Raw genomic sequence first — 20,953 nt, 5'->3', positions numbered from 1 at the left:
AGTTGTATTTGCAACACTGTTCCAGAACAGTTCAACCCAAATATTCAGATGTGTGCAGCGCATTTTATGGAGGACTGTTTCCTGATCCTGGTAGAGTAGACTACAATACCGGCAGTTCTGACTCAAAGACTGCAAGTACGTTTTTTATATTTAAAGAATTTGCCACTGACGATGCAAACTCTACACTTTTTGGGCAGTGTAGAGTAGGGCTTGTTGTTTGTCATTTCTTCGATCACAAATGCAGTCATGGTTTTATGTTTACGCGGCGCGATGCAACGCAACGCGTAAAAAGACAGTATAAGTTATTATAATCCGTAATTATGTCCCCATTGGATGCAACAAATGCCTAGCTTATAATGGGTTTGAATGATTTTGTCTCGTCGCTCCGGCCAGACAGGGCATCACGATATGGTAAGGGGCGTAACATTTCCGTCAAATGCTTGAGGTATTCGGCCAATCACAACGCACTGGATAGCTGGCCAATCAGAGCACACCTTGCTTTTCAGACCGATGAGCTTTGTAAAATTCGACGCGTTTCAGAAAGGCGGGGCATAAAGGAGAAACAATAATGTACAGTATGTGGAAAATGTGTTTTTTTTTTTTACTTTAAACCGCATAAACATTTCATTACACAAAATAATGTTCTTTTTAGCAGCATCAAATGACCCCTTTAAGTATTAGTGTTTCAACTGAATTGCAAAACTTCTAAATGTTATTGTTGTGACTATCCTGAACGAGTCATTTTACAGCAGGTTGGTGCTCTTGCCACATCAGGAGAATGTTATAACATTTTAAAGAATGTTGATAACATGTTCTGGTCCCTATTTACTTGCATAATATTTTCCCCCCATACTATGGAACTAAGTGGGTACTAGAAACAGCATTCTTGAAAATATCCTTTATATTCAACAGAAGAAAGAAAGGTTTGGAACAACTTGAGGGTGAGTAAATGATGACAGAACTATCCCTTTAATTCAAAATAAAACTAATATTCAATGCTACTGAAATAACACTGTGATACATATAGTAAGACCTATTTTTGTTAAGTGGATGGAGCTTAAGCAGCTTCTATCGAGAAAAATTACGGGCATGTTTTTCCTGTAACGACATGCAGTTCAGATCCAAAGAAATTCTGAACCTGTAGTTTTTTTCTCCTTGAACAAAATCAACAAGGTGTCACGATTTAAAGCATTTTATTACATAATACCTGGTTAGGCACACAAACTGTACAAAAACGAGTGCAAACTGACATAGACAAATACTATTCAGAAATATTCAGATTTTAGACTAGTTTGAGGGAACCAATAGGAAACTACAGGTTCGTTTTAGTAATCATTTCAATAACACTTGATATATGAATGTCAAATGTTCTCAGGGTTTCTGACAGTCTGTCAGGCTCTGGACTGCAGAGACAGACGTGCAGTCATGTCAGAGAGATGGCTCAAGTCTGCCAGCTGTGCCTGATGTTTGATGTACTCGAGAGTCCGAACCTGGAGAGAAGGACAGAAAGAGGTTAAAGGGGTCATATAATGCTACATGCACTTTTACAAGTTATTTGAACTAAAATATGTGTTGGCAGTGTGTACACAAAACTACCCTAAAATGATAAAAATCCACCCAGTGGTTTTTTGTTAATCAACTAAAATCTTTTACCCCTTTCTCAAATCAAGCCGATCTCAGATGCCTGTCTGTGTGATCCCTCCCACGATAGTTTGTTCAGCACAGACTGGACTGGTGTCTTACCTTAGACCCGCCCTGAGTGAGCTGTCATCAGTCCGCCATTGTGTCACCGCTGGAGCAGATGAATGACTCCTAAGCGATTGAGGTGTTCTGTTGTTGGATGTAATAATGAACATAGCAGTCGTTGTTTACTACCGACATCTGAGCCGCTGAAGACGCAGTGGATTACGTTTGTTTTTGAAGGGAATGCGCCCCCGATCTACATAAATGTGTCTATGTTCGTGCGAATCATTCGTGATCCAGCTTCACCTACAGAAGAAGTGTGTAAGGTTTTTTAACGTATCTTTGCAAATCGCCTTTCCTAATAATGTGCTAGTTAGCAAGTTTCACGATGAATAGTGTCTCTCTGAGAGCGGCTCGGAAGAGAGGGGCGGGGTCAGCATAGCTCATTAACATTTAAAGGAAAATGCTACAAAACAGCTTGCTCTGAAAAGAGCTGTTTTTGACAGGGTAAAAAAGGTGTTTTTTACACTAACATTGAGAAATTTTAACCAAACTATGTTATAGACTTTTCATTAAGACCCTAAAGAATCACATCAAGTTGTGGAAAATGGGCATCCGATGACCCCTTTAAGGCTTTGTATGTGCCGCTGAATGTAAATGCGATTGTGCATACGACTAACCGAAGTGCGCGTGTCACAGAAGCCATGCTTGTGGCTGAGGTTCCACAGGTTGACAGCCAGCTGATTGAGTTTGTTGTTGCGTAGATCACCATGAGCCAACAGACAGCCAAACAGAGAGAAAGCCAGACTGCCCTGCCTGCGCACTCCCTGAAACGCACACAAACACAGAAATAAGCCATCACATCTACAGCCATGCTAAATCAGAAATAATAACATTACACACGTTTGATTGTCCTGACAATGTGGCCCCAAACAATATTTGGATGCTTAAAATGTCTGAATGTCAAGTGGTCTCTGCAAACAAATGATGCTCTATAAAATTATATTTATATTTATTTAATTTTATATATATATATTTTTTTTTTATATATATATATATATATATATTTATATAATTTTATTGATTGATTTTTGAAGTTGTACTGGTACTGCATGAACTTTTATTCTGTTAAAAGTGGAACGATCTTACCCAGAAATATACAAGTGAAAACTTTTTACTAGTACAAGAGCTTCTTTTTCTTTTGAATTTAAATTATTGCTGAAATCAAGAGACAGTCGAGGTTTTATAAAAATCTATTTTACACAGTTCTTCAAATGTATTTGTATAACATCTTTACAGATGACCAATTAATTGATTTCTAAAATGATTAATATGAACGAAAGCTCAATGAAATGTAAAAAAACAAGTTAGTGCTGAAATTTATAACAAAATTAACAATAATGACTTAATCATGAGAATGTTTTGAAATTATATTAAAAAAATAGCTGTGGCTAATCACACATTTTTTATTATATTACTATGAAATATATACGATGTAAGAAGGGTAGAAAGAGAACAACTGGCAGAAAAATTAACCATTTTAAAATGGCCTATAGAGTATATTTTATGTCTATGTGCCCTCATATAAACATTATACTGTGCTCACTTTTTAGATAAATATTTTTGCACAAAGCTACTTCATAAGGTTTATTTTGTAAGAACCGAGAAAGGCTTGTAAAATTATCAAACAAAAACGTGCTGTTCTGCACGCACACATTCATGCAGTATTCAGAAGTAACATCTGTTTATATTTAAAATTGTGAATTGAATTTCAGACATTTTGAATTCTTGACTTTGATTTATTGTAACATGACTAATGATATCTAGTGTAAAAAACACTAGCTTCTCTAATCGTTTTGTATTCTATCTATTTCTTTGCTTTTTATTTATTATACAATTAACAAAAGCAAAAAAAGGTCTCTAACACTAGCTTGGCTCTATTATTTTTCCTATTCATTACATAATTTAAAAAAATCTTGCTATGTGTACTGTGTTAAGCTAACTGAGACTTGTTATAGCACTTGTATATCATTGCTCTCTTGTTGATTTTGATTGCTTCCATTGTCCTCATTTGTAAGTCGCTTTGGATAAAAGCGTCTGCTAAAAGACTAAATGTAAATGTAAACTCTTCTCTATCAATCAGCAGCTGCGCGTGCATTGTGGTGGCAGAAAAACACTGGTAACAAGTGGAGGGAAACGGGTAAAGTCCATGGAATAAGAGAAAAAAAATGTATTGTGCCTTTAAGTTATTGTTGTGTCAGAATCGGAATGCTAATCATTTTTATAGAATACTGTCATCAAAAATGCCATTTGAAGCTAAACGCAGACGTTTAAACGGACATCCTGCTATGATTACCCTACTTTTAAAGCATAAATTTGATTTAAACAACAGGTCTACATAATATTCACATATGCAGTTCATAGGGGACATATTGTATGAGCCCTGCAGTTACAGCATGAAATAGCCTACTATTTAAACCTATAACATTTACCTATTTTATCTCACAATTCACTTTTTTCCCTCACAAATGCAAGTTTATATCTCCTAGTTCGGACTTTGTAACTCGATTTAATTCAGAAATGGTTTGTCAATTTTGAGGGGAAAAAAGCCAGAAGTGTAGGATTATAAACTCATGATTCTGAGCCGAGGGGAACAGAGAGAATAACAAGCTGATTTTTCTTATCAGAATTGTGAGATATAAGCTCGGAATTGCAAGAATAAAGTCAGAATTTTGACACATGAACTCAAAATTACCTTTTTTTTAAAAATTATTTTATTCCATGGCTTCCATAGACTACTTTAAAACCTTTTTTTTTTTTTATTGGTCACCGAAATTGGTCTATACTGTGAACCAAATCTTCCAATGAATAACCCAGAAACTGGCCACAAAGAACACGGATGAATTAAACAACAACAAACTGTTTGGCAACCTTTGGAGCTGATTTTTACTGATAACCGATAAGTATCAGTGCTGATTAATCGGCAAACACTATATATTAGTCAACCTCTAATGTTCATTGTCAACAATCACAAAGTGTCTCAATACTAAAGAAATAAGCCCCAAGAAGTCGTGGTTTACAGTGAATTTAGAACAGCTAAGGGGTGTTGTTAGGCATGAGGCGAAGCGGACCCCATTAGCAGTTCTAAATTCACTGTAAACCACGGCTTCACGGGGCTTATTGCTTTTATAAAACGGTTATTCCATATACGTAGTAAGGTTTCACAGAATAAAACAGAGCAAATAAAGTGTAATGATATAAATAAAAACAGTATTCTTCCACCAAACAATGTAGTTGCCGAGCAACACACAGAAGTAAAGTAATTTACAAGAGCTTCGAACGCGGCTCAACCAATCAGAATCAAGGACCGGAACTATCCGTTCTATAATTTAATTCTGAACGCTATACTTATTGTTTTATTCTGTAAATCCTAAAATCTTCTATATCTTGATAGTTTGTTGTCTAATGCAGAGACATTCAAAAATGTCTAATAGTGTCTTAAAGGGGTCCTATTATGCTTTTTCACTTTTTCAACTTTAGTTAGTCTGTAATGTTGCTGAGCATAAAAAAGATCTGCAAAGTTACAAAGTTCAAAGTCCACTTCAAAAGGAGATATTTTATTTAACAGAAATCACTTTTCAAAAACTACAACGAACGACTCGTTTGGACTACAACACATATTTTCCGGGATTTGTGATATCACAAATATCGACGAATGGGACGAGACCTGGTTGAGCTGCACTAGAGAAGACAACGAGTGTTATATCACTATGTCGAAGATGCGCTAGCTTTCCCAAGGCAGACGAACTTAGAGTGGTTACAATCATTTGGGTTTAAATCGTGCTCAGATTGATTTGATTTTGACGCAATATTTAGACTGAAGCTCACAGGCGGCTATGGTAAGGAGCATGAGATTTCCCGACCAGGCGCCGAGTGCTGCCAATCACAACACACACTGGCCCAGCTAACCAATCACAGCACACTTCGTATTTCAGAAGGCATTCATTTTATACAGGAACTATTCGAGCCGTTCATGCCAGACTGAGGAGAGAGGTGTTGTAATAATGTAAAATATGTGAAAAATAATGTGTTTTTCGAACAACCTAGTATGAGAGCCTGTTCTAGTACACCCCCAAAACAAAATCAAGACTTTGTAAAAGAGCATAACAGGACCCCTTTAAGAGTCCAGCTACATTTAGAGACACATTATCTCACCTCATCTCGGCCCAGACCCTTTAAATGATCCAGAACCTGAGCGATCAGAGTCTCACACAACTTGTTGATCTCTGCGATGAACTTGGGATCTCCTCCATAGAGGGTTTCATTGGAATCCACTGCAACAAGAACACACATGCTTCCGTTTAGACTTCAATGCCAGAAAGACGTTAAACTGTTGTGTTTATTAGAGAAGATGTCTGCATTTATTCACTGCGGTACCTTTAGGAATGGTGTAGAGATAGCTTTCTTGGCTCATTGCTGCTAGTAATGGTAAAGCGCTGATGTAGACGCGGATCTTAGCGTCACTGTTGTCCTCCCAGGTGTAGTCCTGCACCATATTCAACAGCCCTCGGACCAGATACAGCACACCCTGCTCCGGATGATCCTATGAGACCGAGTCAACAATCGCACTTAGATATGCACTAGCGAGATGAGGATAAAGCACTCCTGCAAATATTTATGTATGCATTACCGGCACTACGAGCAGTGTGGAGAGGAAGTTGTTAATGAAGTCGAGGAGGAAGGGCTCAGATGACCGCTGTTTACCCTCAATGCTGATGGTTCGTGGGACTTCTGGCAAAAGACTGACTGCTGCCTTCAGAAACGCATCCGCTGAGAAATGGACACAGACATCGAAGTTTTTACATTCCATATTAAATCCACGCCATCACACCCAAACCCAAAGGCTGCTCTTTGCATTGATCTGAGGTCAGTTTTGAACACAAATGTCTGAAAGTTTGAAATCTTTAGGATCTTTTGAAAGAAGTCTCTTATTCCCATCAAGGCTGCGTTTATTTGATCAACAGTAAAAATAGTAGTATCGTGAAATATTGTTTATATAACCTTCAGAAATCATTCTAATTGGCTGATTTGGTGCTCAAGAAACATTTCTTATTATTAGCAATGTTGAAAAGTTTTTGTTGCTTAATATTTTTGGGAAAAAGCATAATACACTATCTTTCAAAAGTTTGAAGAAATTTTATTTTTTAAGAAATTAATACTTTTATTCAGTAAAGACAAATTAAATTGATCAACTATTACTGTAAAGTCTTTTATTACAAAAATACTTCTATTTTGTTACTAAAGACTTCTATTTTAAATAAATGCTGTTCTTTTGAACTTTCTATTCATCAAAGCTAATCATTTATCACTGTTTCCACAAAAATATTAAACAGCAAAGAATAGTTTACTGAGCACCAAATCAGCATATTCAAATAATTTCTGATGGATCATGAGACACTGGAGTAATGGCTGCTGAAAATTAATCTTTTCTATCATAGGAATAAATGAAATTTTATTTCACAATATTATTGTTTTTACTGTATTTTTAATCAAATAAATGCAGCCTTGGTGAGCATATGAGACTTCTTTCAAAAACGTTTATAAAATCTTAAAGATTCCAAACCTTTGAACAGTAGTGTACTTTAACTATCATTCTCCATGAGAGGCTGGAACAAGGATGTACAAGAGCATCTTCAGTCTAAGGGAGGCACCAGCACTCACCCTGGGACAGACACTGGTTGGCCAGCGCTACCTGTCCAGACAGCAGATAGAGGTTGAGACGGCTGAAGATACTGGTGAGGGACGGAATGGTGATGAAACTGTAGGCAGCACATGCCTGCAAATAAACAACACAAAACAGGCAGCAAAAACTTACTTATGGAATAAAACGGGATAATGAAGAGATCCAACATTATCAGGGGGAATAATATATATATACACACACACACACATATACATATTATGAGGCACCAAACAGGAAATAATTATGTAAAATCTGAATATATAAATGTAAATCTGAATATATAAACTTAAAATGTGAATATACAGTTATAACCACGAATATATAGATACAAATCTGAATATATAGAAGTACATCTGAATGTATAAATGTAAATCTGAATATATAGAAGTACATCTGAATATATAAATGTAAAGCTGAATTTATAAATGTAAATCTGAATATATAGAAGTACATCTGAATACATAAATGTAAATCTGAATATACAGTTATAACCATGAATATATAGATACAAATCTGAATATATAGAAGTACATCTGAATGTATAAATGTAAATCTGAATATATAGAAGTACATCTGAATATATAAATGTAAATCTGAATATACAGTTATAACCATGAATATATAGATACAAATCTGAATATATAGAAGTAAATCTGAATATATAAATGTAAATCTGAATATAGACAAGTACATGCATTCAGATGTACTTCTATATATTCAGATTTGCATTTATATATTCAGATTTGTATCTATATATTCATGGATATAACTGTATATTCAGATTTACATTTATATATTCAGATTTTATATAATTATTTCCTGTTTGGCGCCTCATTAAATTATATATATATATTTTTTTTTTTTTGAAAAAATAACATTTTGAAAAAGTTCCTCATAGGATTTACCCATTAACATTCTGTAAAGTGATACAGAAAAAAACTAACCCTGACAAAAGAAGCCGTTTTTCGTGAGTGATTGCCTTTCATTACGCATCTGGTCTCCATCGCTAACTGATTCACAGTCTGTAAAAGAAACATTCATATCATCATGACAGACATTCCATCAGCACTCCATTAGACTAACATAAGACTTTACAACCTGTAGTTTCAATCTGTTTACTGAATACTGAGGACTGAATACGAAAAATGTGTTTTAATAAGCCCTGTATCATGACACTGATCAGATACTACGGCTCTGTCAACACAGATATCATGAACGCATGAGATGCAGGCGGCAAAGTGACCTTGGTGGAAGAGATAAATTTACTACAAAACCAATACATAGATGCAAACACATACACTGACATGAAAATACAGTTGTTTGCTGATAACAAAAACATGCACTCACATTGTGAGATATTTGTATAATACAGGTTTTCCCAAACTGGAGTTTGTGAGTTGATGAAAAGCTAATAATTAATTACATAATTAAAATGGGGAAATGATGTCAGCAAGAACGGTGTTCACTTCCCGTTTCTATGGGGGAACAAATTTGAAATGACATGTTATAAAAGACAGAATTTCAAAAATTCTGCTAAAAAAACAAACACACAAACTGATGTCTCAGCTAAACAGAGCAGATAACTCACCGTGAAGTGACGGCAGGTAAACTCCACCCAGATCTCAGCACAGTTGATGTAATCCTGAGTTGAAGAACACACAGTACATGTGGATTCTATTCACTTTTGTATTCAATTCATATTACATGTTCTCTTTCTATACTGTGTGTTTTAAAACATTTATAGACCAACACAGGTGTTTACCCTTGGACTGCGCACTTTAGTGACGACCTTCCAGGCTTCGTTGAGTATGGAGAGTCTCTCACTCTCTGGAGGGTCAGCACAGGACAGACTGCGACCCAGAGACGCAAACAACAGGTGCTGAAAAAAGATAATCATGAATATACACTGTGACATAGACACTGATATTCACCAGAGCTTTTGGCCTGTCTGTAGATTTATAAGTGTGTTTTGTCACCTTGGGAAATCCAGCTTCATCACAGTCTTTGATCATGCCAATAAAGTCTGTAGCTCTCATTGCAACAAATTCTGCCCGGAATGCCCACATGACAGAGTTCAGCAGGAGAGCACTATGGGAAAATGAATGAATATTGCAAATTCAAACACCATAAATGCTGCAGTTGTGAAATCAAGATGCTAAAGTCACAACCACAATGCTAGGCTGTTCTAGGTGGTTGCTTACTGGTCAAAAGAGCCCACCACTAAGTATCTATGATATTCTCGTCTCAATGGGATTTTTTCACCTTTTTTAGGCTTTTTGATTTTTCGTCCTTCTGCTAGGCCAAAATTTGCAAGTCACTCTCTTCAACAAAACAGATTTGAGGCATCATTCCTGAGCATAGCACAACCGATGCAGGAAGTACTTGCTGAAGTTTAATATTCAGTCTTAAGAAATTCATAAGTATGAGAAATACTAATATGGATTCTTCCATAAGTAATAATTATCAAGAATGTCCGGCTCTCACAAAGTCCAATGCGACTAAACAACAAAAAGGCACCAACACTATTCACAATTAGTCTAAGCTTAATTTGTTATCATCTTATACCATCTGAACAATTAAAAATTGTCCTAGCATTAAAAAGCATTTTCGAACTTTCATAGTTCATAGAGATGCATTTTTTTCATGGTGTCAGAAGAGTTAGCAGATCTTACTTGTTGCCCAACTTCTTGCATCTATCCATCATCTCTGTTAGCAGAACCTTCAAAAGACAAACACATTTTGACTAATTTCAAAATTTTGTGTTATAGGGAAAGAATGTTCCAAGCAGTGTAAGAAATTAATTTTCCATTAAGGCTGTATGGTCTTGGCCACCGTGCTGCAGCTCAGTTTCAGGGTCTTGGCAATCTTCTAATAGCCTACGCCATCTTTATGTAGAGCAACAATTCTTTTTTTCAGATCCTCAGAGAGTTCTTTGCCATGAGGTGCCATGTTGAACTTCCAGTGACCAGTATGAGAGTGAGAGCGGTTTTAACACACCTGCTCCCCATTCACACCTGAGACCTTGTAACACTAATGAGTCACATGACATATATATATATACATATATATATATATATATAAAATTAACTTAGGAAATGTATCTATATTGTCATTTTATGGTAAATATTTAAATTTAATCAATTAATTCAATCAATCAGAATACTTTAGACTGTTACCAATAAAATATGATCAACATCGACAAAAGCCACACAAGCTGCATCTGACATGACTGTTAATGCGGCCCAAAGGTGACAAATAGCCTACATAAAGTATACAAATGAAAGATAAATATGAAGTCATTACAAGAAAAATGATAACAAAACAATTATTGTTGATTACTGCCTTTGATATTGTAATGATGATTTCTGTTGAATAATAGAATACATTAAAAACACATTGTGTGCGGGAAAATATGTCATATTCTTGTTGGCTATAGACAGACAAAAGCTGAGAACCATTATTTAATTAGTTTTTTTTTACACATTAGAAAACCAAGACTTCAAATTGGTTACTGTAGCATGAAAAACCAAATGGTTATTCAATCGGAGATATTTTGACCCCACGGGGTGAGATCTTGCGTGGAGCCCCATATCGAGGGAGATTATCAGTGGTCTTGTGTGTCTTCCATTTTCTAATAATTGCTCCCACAGTTGATTTCTTCACACCAAGCTGCTTACCTATTGTAGATTCAGTCTTCCCAGCCTGGTGCAGGTCTACAATTTTGTTTCTGGTGTCCTTTGACAGCTCTTTGGTCTTGGCCATGGTGGAGTTTGGAGTGTGACTGTTTGAGGTTGTGGACAGGTGTCTTTTATACTGATAATGAGTTCAAACAGATGCCATTAATACAGGTAACGTGTGGAGGACAGAGGAGCCTCTTAAATAAGAAGTTACAGGTCTGTGAGAGCCAGAACTCTTGCTTGTTTGTAGGTGACCAAATACTTATTTTACCGAGGAATTTACCAATTAATTCTTTAAAAATCCTACAATGTGATTTTCTGGATTTTTTTTTCTCATTTTGTCTCTCATAGTTGAGGTATACCTATGATGAAAATTACAGGCCTCTCTCATCTTTTTAAGTGGGAGAACTTGCACAATTGGTGGCTGACTAAATACTTTTTTGCCCCACTGTATATATATCCAATGCAATGGAACGCAACTTGACTTCTGAATGAAATCTTGTGTAGAAATGTACAACTGTGCTTAGATACGGCAAATGAACATGGCATCAAATGAACATTGTGTGTGTATGTCAGGTATGTACTGTAAAACACAGTAATAATACAAATCTTCTTTGTTGATAATCGTACACCTGCAGAACAGATGCAAGCTTTGCAACACTGTTGTTTGGTTTTGACTGAGACATTTTTGGTTGACAACCAAAAAGCTAATAGTAGCGCTGTCATCCTTACACATCTTCCAAACATGCAACGGAACGCCTTTATGAACACAGAGTTATTCGGTAGGAAAATTCCATGTCTGACTTTGAATTGAACATAGGATTAAATGAAAATTAAACAATTAGTCAAGCATTTCCTCTGAGTGGAGTATATGTACGTACCTCTGGTGCTCTGTATGCCACACACTGCAGGATCCAGTGTATAGCAGGCGAATAGAGAGTCAGATAGATGGGAATCTCCACCCGCTGCTGCACCAACTGATTCTGCACACTTTCACCATGAATCTGACGGAACGAGGCCAGCAGGTCAAAGAAATTCTTATTGAGACTGTCCTTCAGATGCGGCGCCACCTCCATCCCCACCTGAGAGAAAGACAGTGGTCTAGAGTCTCTATGATATGACTCGGGTTCCTCCTTCAGTTTGAATCTACAGGGGTTTTGCTTGTTTTATCATCCACTATGCAACAACTGAAAGCATGAAACACCACCTTATAGCAAAAAAAGTAGAAGCTGTAGGGAAAACCTGCTAAAATACATATTATGATCAGAGAACATTATTCTTCTCACCCTGCATAAATATGCCCGTGCGTACACAGCCACCAGCGGGTCTCCTATTCCTCTGATCATCGCTGTCAGTCTCTGCAGTGTCTCCTGAATCCCACTAATGGACAGAAAGAGGACATCAGTAACCTATGAAAATACCCACCTGCATGAACACAAGTGTTGCATTGCTCAGATACTTACGATTTTGTCAAGAAGCGGTTGCATTTCAGAAGAGCAGCTTCAACATATCTGCGCTAAAGTCAAGGGTTCACTATTAAATTCTGGGGTTCAATTCATATTTGTTATTTTTTAATATTTAAATAGTTTCTCATAATATAGACTGTATCTAATTTTACATTCAAATTTCTAAGGCCTTTAAATTATTAGCATGATCAACACTTTTACACAATCTTCTGCATGGCTTCTGTCATCTGACCGAAAGTTTATACTTTTCCAAGCAACGAAAAGGCTTTTTATTTTAACTGTAAAAACATCCACCTTCAGGCCGTGGCCCTTCACATCTTTTCTTTCTGAAATATTTACTGACTTTTGTAAAGTAAACATAAGAATAACTTTTTTTTATTGTTAGTAATATTTCAAGATAAACACTAGACTGAAGCAACTCATGTCTACTTTATTATCTATATATAATGTTTTAGAGAAATCATGTTAAAATATGAGCATCAATAATGATATCAGGCATTTGAGGAATATTTATCTCTCAATAATCATTGTATTGCATAATATTATATATTTAGAACTCATCTAATAAAACTAAGCATTTAAATATCATCTTAATAAGACATTTTACAGGGAGACAGAGTGACAACTGATATTTAAATGCATGTATTTTATGTAAATAGTTTGTTAAACTGTTATAAAGATCTGATATTTATATGGCCAAAAAGTAAGGTGAAATTCTGTTTGCTTAAAATGTAAATCTGCGAGATTTACATTACAAGCCAACATAATTTCACCTTACATTTCTGGCCATATAAATATAAGTAACTGCAAATGTATTATTTTTGCTCAGTTTGGGCCTCTGAATAAATTTGAGATTTTTCCTCCTTTAGTATGAGTTCCATATTTTCCTATATCATACAATATGAGCCATAAAACCTGATGTGATATGATAATAAAAAAAACACCCCTATTTTATATGTTAGGCTTTACAGGCTTAATCATTAAAACATCGTAGACTGGCTTTCTAAACTGTACAAGGGCTGGTGCTTTTAAAACACTGCTGTTTGTTTTAACACGCTTATTTAATTGAATCTTTTTTTAGCGTCAATTTCTGCATATGAATTATTGAAAAAGCTTAAATACTGAAATAAGAACATGGAAAAGTGTGTCAAAATCCTGCTGAAAAGATACAATCGAGGGACAAGCTCTCTGATGGAGGCGATTTTAAAGAACCAGTTGAGGCACGTCTCTTTGGCTGTGTCATTCACATCATCAGCGGAGAACGATTCTGAGAACCACATTAATGAGGAAATCAGTTTTAAAAAATGTCATAGAGATGGTAAAAGAATATGCCGAGTTGTGATGCATTTTATTTGACCTGGTAGAGGATGAGGGTCAGCACATATGGACCAGATCCTGTCATACACCAGGCTACCTGTACACATATGACATCAACAAGAGCAATAGACAGACATTTTCATTTTGTCTTGCTGCATTTAAATACAATTTTCATGTTAACCCAAAATTATTGCTGTAGTTTATCAGCACTAACAAAAGTAAATGGTGAAGCTTTTCATTTATAAAGTTAAAGGGATAGTTCACCCAAAAATGAAAATTTGATGTTTATCTGCTTACCCCCAGGGCATCCAAGATGTAGGTGAATTTGTTTCTTCAGTAGAACACAAACAGAGATTTTTAACTCAAACCGTTGCAGTCTGACAGTCATGTAATGGCAGTCAATGGGCTCCATGGCTTTGAGAGTAAAAAAAAAACATACACAGACAAAACCAAATTAAACCCTGCGGCTCGTGACGATACATTGAAGTCTTAAGACACGAAACGATCGGTCTGTGCAAGAAACTGAACAGCATTTATATCATTTTTTTTACCTCTGATCCAAACGCAAAGTCCAACTGTCCTGAGCGCGTTCACAACATGATGTTGCGTGTACGTGCTCTGGCATAGTAGACATAGATATATATTAGAGACGCACCGATTGCAATTTTCTTGGCCGATTCCGATTTTTCGTTAGTGTGATCTGCCGATACCGATTTTTGCTGATTCCGATTTTCTTTCTAAGAACTATAATTGACAGCATATACAAACAAAAATCTACTTTTCTTCAACGCAAAGTTTCTTTTCATAAAAAAACACAAGTAAAAAGTCAGTAATAAAATAAGAACAAATAAAAAAAATGGCAAACAACAGCTCAAATAAATGCAATAGAATAAAGAGAGCTATGAAACTAAGTTTTTCAGGTTAAGTAAGTTTTTATTCAGGTAAGAAATACTACAGAAATTAAAGTAATCGAATGTAAAATAACACATCCAGTGTTATTTTACATTTGATTACTTTCATTTCTGTAGTCTTCATTGTAAAAATTAAATACAGATTAACGCTTACCATTAAAGTTATAAAACGTATTTAGTCAAGTGCAGAAAATCGAATATAGATCAGTGGTGGTGCGCGCGAGTTTGGTATAAGCGCGAAACCTGCGGGAATGACTATAAGACTATATGAGACTGACCGACCGATCACCGATCTGGGCCGATCATGAGGAAAATCGGCCGATTCCGATCCCTGGCTGATCGATCGGTGCATCTCTAATATATATATATATGCCTCATTAGTGACTGTTTCTATGGGCCGCGGGAATCTACTTATATTTATCTATGTCTACTATGCCAGAGCACGTACACGCATCTTAAGACCTCAATGTATTGTCATGAGCCGAAGGGTTTAATTTGGTTTTGTCTGTGTATGTATGTTTTTACTCTCAAAGCCATGGAGCCCATTGACTGCCATTACTTGACTGAACTGATGAGAACAAACTTGCTGGGGTAGAACTGAATTACTGACGTATCAGAGAGCAGCTTGGAGCACTGACACAAAATAATGTGAAAAGGAATGTTTATTCTATTTTGATGAAGATTTGTTTTCTTTGAAATGACGCACTGATGAATCATTCACAACAAGACCAGAAAAGTGCATTATGAAAATTAATTTTGTTTTTGACCTAAAATAGCATTTGAGTGTATATTGTTGGTTTATGTGTTCACCAGTCCTCAGACCTGGATGACAATTTTCAGAGCTTTGACTTTCTGGTCTGAACCCCAGGCCTCCTTCAGAGACTGGTTGAGCTCTTCGATGCGGTTGACATAGTCCTGCTGGGACAGGTTAAGCAGCTCCCTCTGTGAGCCCTGAGCACACACAATACACAACATATTCATTAACATGTCTACCAACAAACAGTAAAGCACAAGACATCTCCAGATGAGACCCACCTCCTCCAGGTCGTCCAGTTCCTCCAGACGAGTGCGCACCTTCTCTGACACCGCTGAGCTGGGACTGGATGCTTTACCTTAACACAAACCAAATTATTAAATGTGTCTATTAAAGTTTGTTAATATCATTATTCAGATAAAAGTTATTGTACAGTACTTTATCAGCACTGGACCAACAATTTAGCAATGGATTTTTGTTTTGCAAGGGTTTTTCATTTTCATCATCATCATAGTAATAACAATTTAGAAATTTGAAAATGAATGGAGGTTTAATGGAGGACAACAACTGGAATAACTACAAACCAAGAACAAATGAAAAGAGTCTTCAAAAACTGATGAACTCACTCTTGTCCGAGCCCATGAAGAGATTCTGTAAGAGAAATAAAAGCTCCGTTACCATGTGTCAAAAGTAAAGACTGACAGGATGAGTAAAAGGTGTAAACCGCTGCACCTACTATAGACAGTTTCTCTGTGGTGGTGAATCTAGACAGGATCTCTCCACGTTTAGATGACCACGGCTCAAAGTCTGAGCCCACTTCCTCCTCTTTCTCCCTACGTTTACGTCCCAACTCCTAAAACAAAACAGTAAAAAGTGAAAAAGACCATGTTTAACAAATGTTTCATGGGTAGATCAGTTTGATGTGTATTCACAGACAGACAGAACTTAAAGGTATAGTTTATTAAATTAAAGTTCAATAATATTTAACAATATCATGGGATTCTCTGAAGTACCTTTGAAACATTTTTATGGTATAAATTGAGTTATATGATATGTACTGTAATTACCATGGTATAACTATGTGATACTGCACAAGTATATTTGATCAGAGTACTAGTGTACATAATGAATTTAATAATACTTCTACCGGTATATTTGTGTATGAATTTAGTGAATTTTACCCCAGCAGAGATGCTGTGTGGGAGAGTTGGTGTCTCAGATGCCGCAGCGAAAAGAGAGAGTGGGTCGGTCCCATCCAACATTGAGCTGAGTGGATCCAGAGCCACAGAACTAGAGGAGGAAGATGAGGAGGAAGTGCTGCCTTTCCGCCCACTACGGCGAGCTTTAGAATCTGTCACCTGAAAAGAAAAAGCCAAAATTATTTATTTATATATTATAAAATATAAAATATATATATATATATATATATATATATATATATATATATATATATATATTCCAAAATTATGATCGAACTTGCTCATTAAATTACTTTTGTTCAAAGTATTTTACAGTTCACTTATTTCACATTCAATCTTGGTTTCTTGATCAGGATTAAACTGGGCACAGTTCTTCAAAAAAGTTTAATGTGGATCAGAATAATCCAGATGTTTTGCTATCTAGAATCCCCCTCAGATACAGTTTTTTCCAGACTGCCAAATCTGGATTACCGGTGCTCTAAATGAGGCAACATATCACAATCTAGGCTACTTGCTATTGTAGAATAGTCAGCATGGGGTCAATTTAAGAGTTGTATTTTTATTTTTTTTAAATCAACAGAAAATTTAAAAAGTACAATAATATACACATACCCTTCCATTCTCAGTGACACACAACAAATAAACATGCAATAAAGGATGAAATTGTTAGAAACTATTTTTGACTGATTTATCTCTGATAAATGTGCCATTGTGATTAATATACAGTGATAAAACAATATAAATAATATTTTGTTTGAAGGATTATTTTATGAAGAAAATTTGTTTTTTCTTCTTTACTGTACAGAAAGGCTTAATAGAAAACATTTTAAACAACACATACTGAAGGTTTGATCCAGAGCAAAACTAATCTGAATCTAGAATCCTTTTTCTTCTATTGAATAACTAATTTTTGTTCAGAGATTTGATCCATTCCAATTACCAAAATCTGATCAACTTTCTTGTAAACATCTAGGCAGAGGTGATATTTAAAGGGGTCATATGATGCGATTTCAAGTTTTCCTTTCTCTTCGGAGTGTTACAAGCTGATTGTTCATAGATAAGATCCCTGAAGTTGCAAAGACTAAAGTCTCAAAACCAAAGAGATATTCTTTATCAAAGTTAAGACTCTGCCACGCCCCCCTAAAATGGCTCGTTCTAACACGCCCCCACATATCTACCTCACTATGTGGAAATATTAGCGTAATGCCGCCCAAATGTTCACGCAAAGAAAGAAGGCGTGGTTTCAGTAACCGCAGTTAGTGTTGAAGCAGCATGTCAGGGAGACGCTGTGTGTTTCTAGGCGAAAGCAAAAGCACTTTATTTGGCCTTCTGAAAGTAGATGCATTTAGGAATCTTTAAGATTACTTACAACAAAACAGCAATGCATTTTATGGACGACCATTTCGTGAACCTAGGAGAGGAGGTAATTCTGACTTTGCTATGACAATCTGGCGCTTCTGAATCAGCTACTGTTTTGTTATTAGTTTAAGTATTTGCTATTGACTGTTCAAATACGGAGTTTTGCGCATCGTGTGTGTGTGTGTGTGTGTGTGCGCGCGCGAGAGAGAGAGAGCAAGAGAGATAGAGAGAGAGAGAGGGAGAGAGAGCAAGAGAGAGAGTGCGCGAGAGCGAGAGAGAGAGACACGGGGTCACATCACAGTGGACTCAGCTGTCTTAACCGTGGCTTGTGTACTGCAAACACATACCAGCTTCATCATTGTGTCTGTCACGCGACTCTGTTCCCCTTTCGGGCTCTGTCTTTACATTTATTTTGAAAGATGAAGCTCGCGATGATGGTAAGGGGCGTTACATTTCCGACGAGTGCTTGTGGTGTTCAGCCAATCACAATGCACTGGGTCAGCTGGCCAATCAGAGCAGACTGCGCTTGTCGGAAGGAGGGACTTTGTAGAAAACGAAGCGTTTAAGAGAGGCGGGGCATAGAGGAACTACAATAATGTACAATATTTGAAAATTAATGTGTTTTTTGAACATTAAAGCATGTCAACATATTCTCTTACACCAAATACACAAAATAATGATCTTTAAAAAAGCATCATATGACCCCTTTAAAGCTTCCAACTTTGTGCAGTTGTCAGTCCAAATGTTTAACCTGCTAACTAGCAGCATTATAAGACACAAGTTAATGGCTTATGTATGACTTGGACAAGGCGATATCGAGGTGAACCGGTGGATTTTCCTTTTAGGAAATTTAAGGAAAATAGAAAATACATATTCTTGATCAACACACTCAAACGCTGTTTACTCGAAGAGGACTGAACCTTTTAATGAAAGCATTTGATGAGTTTTTAGGAGAGCTGTAGATGTACCGTGATTGCTTTAAGTGGATGATAGTCACTGAAATCCACTGCTGAAACCTCCAAACGACACATCTGCAACTCACCCTCATATTTACGGGCCCGAGAGTGCCTGTGCAGAACACAAACATATATAGAAAGATGTCATATGGACAGTCATATTAATAAGCCTGAACAACAAAGTGCTGGAAACACTAACAAATGCAGAAATTACCACGTAATACCATTATTTCAGGGCATGGCACCGTGTATTGTTTTGTGTTGTTGGACATGACTAAAAGCAGTGGTAAAAATACCATACCATACTTATTAGGTAAAATAAGTAAATACCATGGTATTCGACTGTGTAATCCTTCATGGCAGCTACCAAGGTAACATGGTAACTTATAACATTTTGATACCATCAGTTTGCTGTCATAACAGTTACACCTTCCACTAGTCTACAACAGCAATGATTAATCGCTAGCACAGATATCTTACAAAATACATATTCATCATTATTTCTCTATTCATTAAAAACGTCGCGTTAGAATTTGATAGTGTCAAAAATGTTTTTAAAATTTAAACACTTCTTACCACTGAACAGAAGCCATGTTCAATCAGTGTCATATGATCCCGAAGTGTTTGACATAAGAGTCGTGGTGTCATAATAAAAGTCACCCATTTATTTATTTCACTTATCTCTAAAAAAGCTGTACATTCCACAGTTAAAAAAAGTGTGCGCGCGTTTTTGTGACAAATGAGGACATACATTTGTATAATGACAAAGTATGACATAGGTACTACAAGGAGAAAGTGACTTTTCAGGACATTACCCCATGTCCCAACTTTTCAAAACGCTTATGAATCACACAGAATGGAGTGTATTGAAAATCTGAAATAGCACAAAGTTTCCTGTAAGGGGTAGGTTTAGGGGTAGGGTTGGTGTAGGACAATAGAAAATACGGTCTGTACAGTATAAAAACCATTACGCCTATGGAGAGTCCCCACTTTTCACAAAAACAAACCTGTGTGTGTGTGTGTGTGTGTGTGTATGTATAGGTTTTTCTACACTGGTGGGGACTTAAACCTGAATACACACCAACTCATGGGGACTTGTGTCACCGTGGGGACCTAAATTGAGGTCCCCATGGGTACAAAAGCTTATAAATCATACAGAATGAGAATGAGAGTTTTTTTGAGACTGTAAAAATGCAGAAAGTTTTCTGTGAGGGGTAGGTTTAGGTGTAGGGTTGGTGAAGGGCAATAGAAAATACAGTTTGTACAGTATAAAAACCATTACGCCTATGGAGAGGCCCTACAAGGATAGTGAACCAGACGTGTGTGTGTGTGTGTGTATAGACAGATATATAGATAAATAAATATACATACGTACACCTGTGTGTGTATATACTGTATGTATGTATGTGTATGTGCACATTTTTATCTAAAAGACATTTTTAGAGCAATGTCTCTAAAATATTTCTTGACAGATAACGTTATAACATTATGTCAGTTCATTGTCACTTTTGCACCCTTAGTTGAAACAATGTTGCAATTTCAACATAAAATCAATGTGTTATTGAATCAGCTTTATACTGTGATGTAGATTCAACATTAATGTTGCTAAACCAATCAATATAATAACTAAAATGTTTGTATGTTTTATAGTCAGTAACAATACAAATCAAACACAAAAACAACATCATAAAACAAAGGGACATAAAAAACGAATGAGGTAGATTTGTTTGAGTATATCAGGTAGTTCAATGTCAACAATTCTGTGTTTTTCTGTCAATATGGGGTGCTGTGTGTACATTAATGAGGGGAAAAAAATAACTTAAATGATTTTAGCAAATGGCTGCAATATAACAAAGAGTGAAACATTTAAGGGGGTCTGAATACTTTC

The 20,953-nt window shown here is 36.2% G+C and overlaps 1 protein-coding gene across 1 annotated transcript; it reads right to left on the bottom strand.

Annotated features, from left to right (window-relative positions):
- Nucleotides 1-1,183: 1,183 nt before the first annotated feature.
- LOC107571734 (UPF0505 protein C16orf62 homolog) lies at nucleotides 1,184-19,701 on the bottom strand. Its single transcript, XM_016258094.1, has 25 exons — nucleotides 19,642-19,701; nucleotides 19,078-19,177; nucleotides 16,733-16,909; nucleotides 16,288-16,404; nucleotides 16,178-16,202; nucleotides 15,833-15,909; nucleotides 15,620-15,748; nucleotides 15,361-15,430; nucleotides 13,927-13,995; nucleotides 13,740-13,836; nucleotides 12,567-12,614; nucleotides 12,390-12,483; nucleotides 11,985-12,185; nucleotides 10,099-10,145; nucleotides 9,403-9,514; nucleotides 9,189-9,305; nucleotides 9,015-9,068; nucleotides 8,866-8,901; nucleotides 8,371-8,448; nucleotides 7,405-7,519; nucleotides 6,374-6,513; nucleotides 6,121-6,286; nucleotides 5,899-6,017; nucleotides 2,364-2,510; nucleotides 1,184-1,490 (listed from the first exon to the last, which is right to left on the bottom strand). The coding sequence occupies exons 1-25, from the start codon at nucleotides 19,656-19,658 to the stop codon at nucleotides 1,392-1,394; spliced, it is 2,451 nt and encodes an 816-aa protein (XP_016113580.1). The 5' UTR covers nucleotides 19,659-19,701; the 3' UTR covers nucleotides 1,184-1,391.
- Between the last annotated feature and the right edge of the window lie 1,252 nt (nucleotides 19,702-20,953).

The sequence above is a fragment of the Sinocyclocheilus grahami genome, unplaced genomic scaffold (assembly GCF_001515645.1).
Source record: "Sinocyclocheilus grahami isolate Dianchi unplaced genomic scaffold, SAMN03320097.WGS_v1.1 scaffold1642.1, whole genome shotgun sequence".
In the NCBI taxonomy this organism is placed as follows: Eukaryota; Metazoa; Chordata; class Actinopteri; order Cypriniformes; family Cyprinidae; genus Sinocyclocheilus; species Sinocyclocheilus grahami.
Note: the sequence above shows the minus strand (reverse complement) of the source record. Positions and strands in the feature narration are given on the sequence as shown.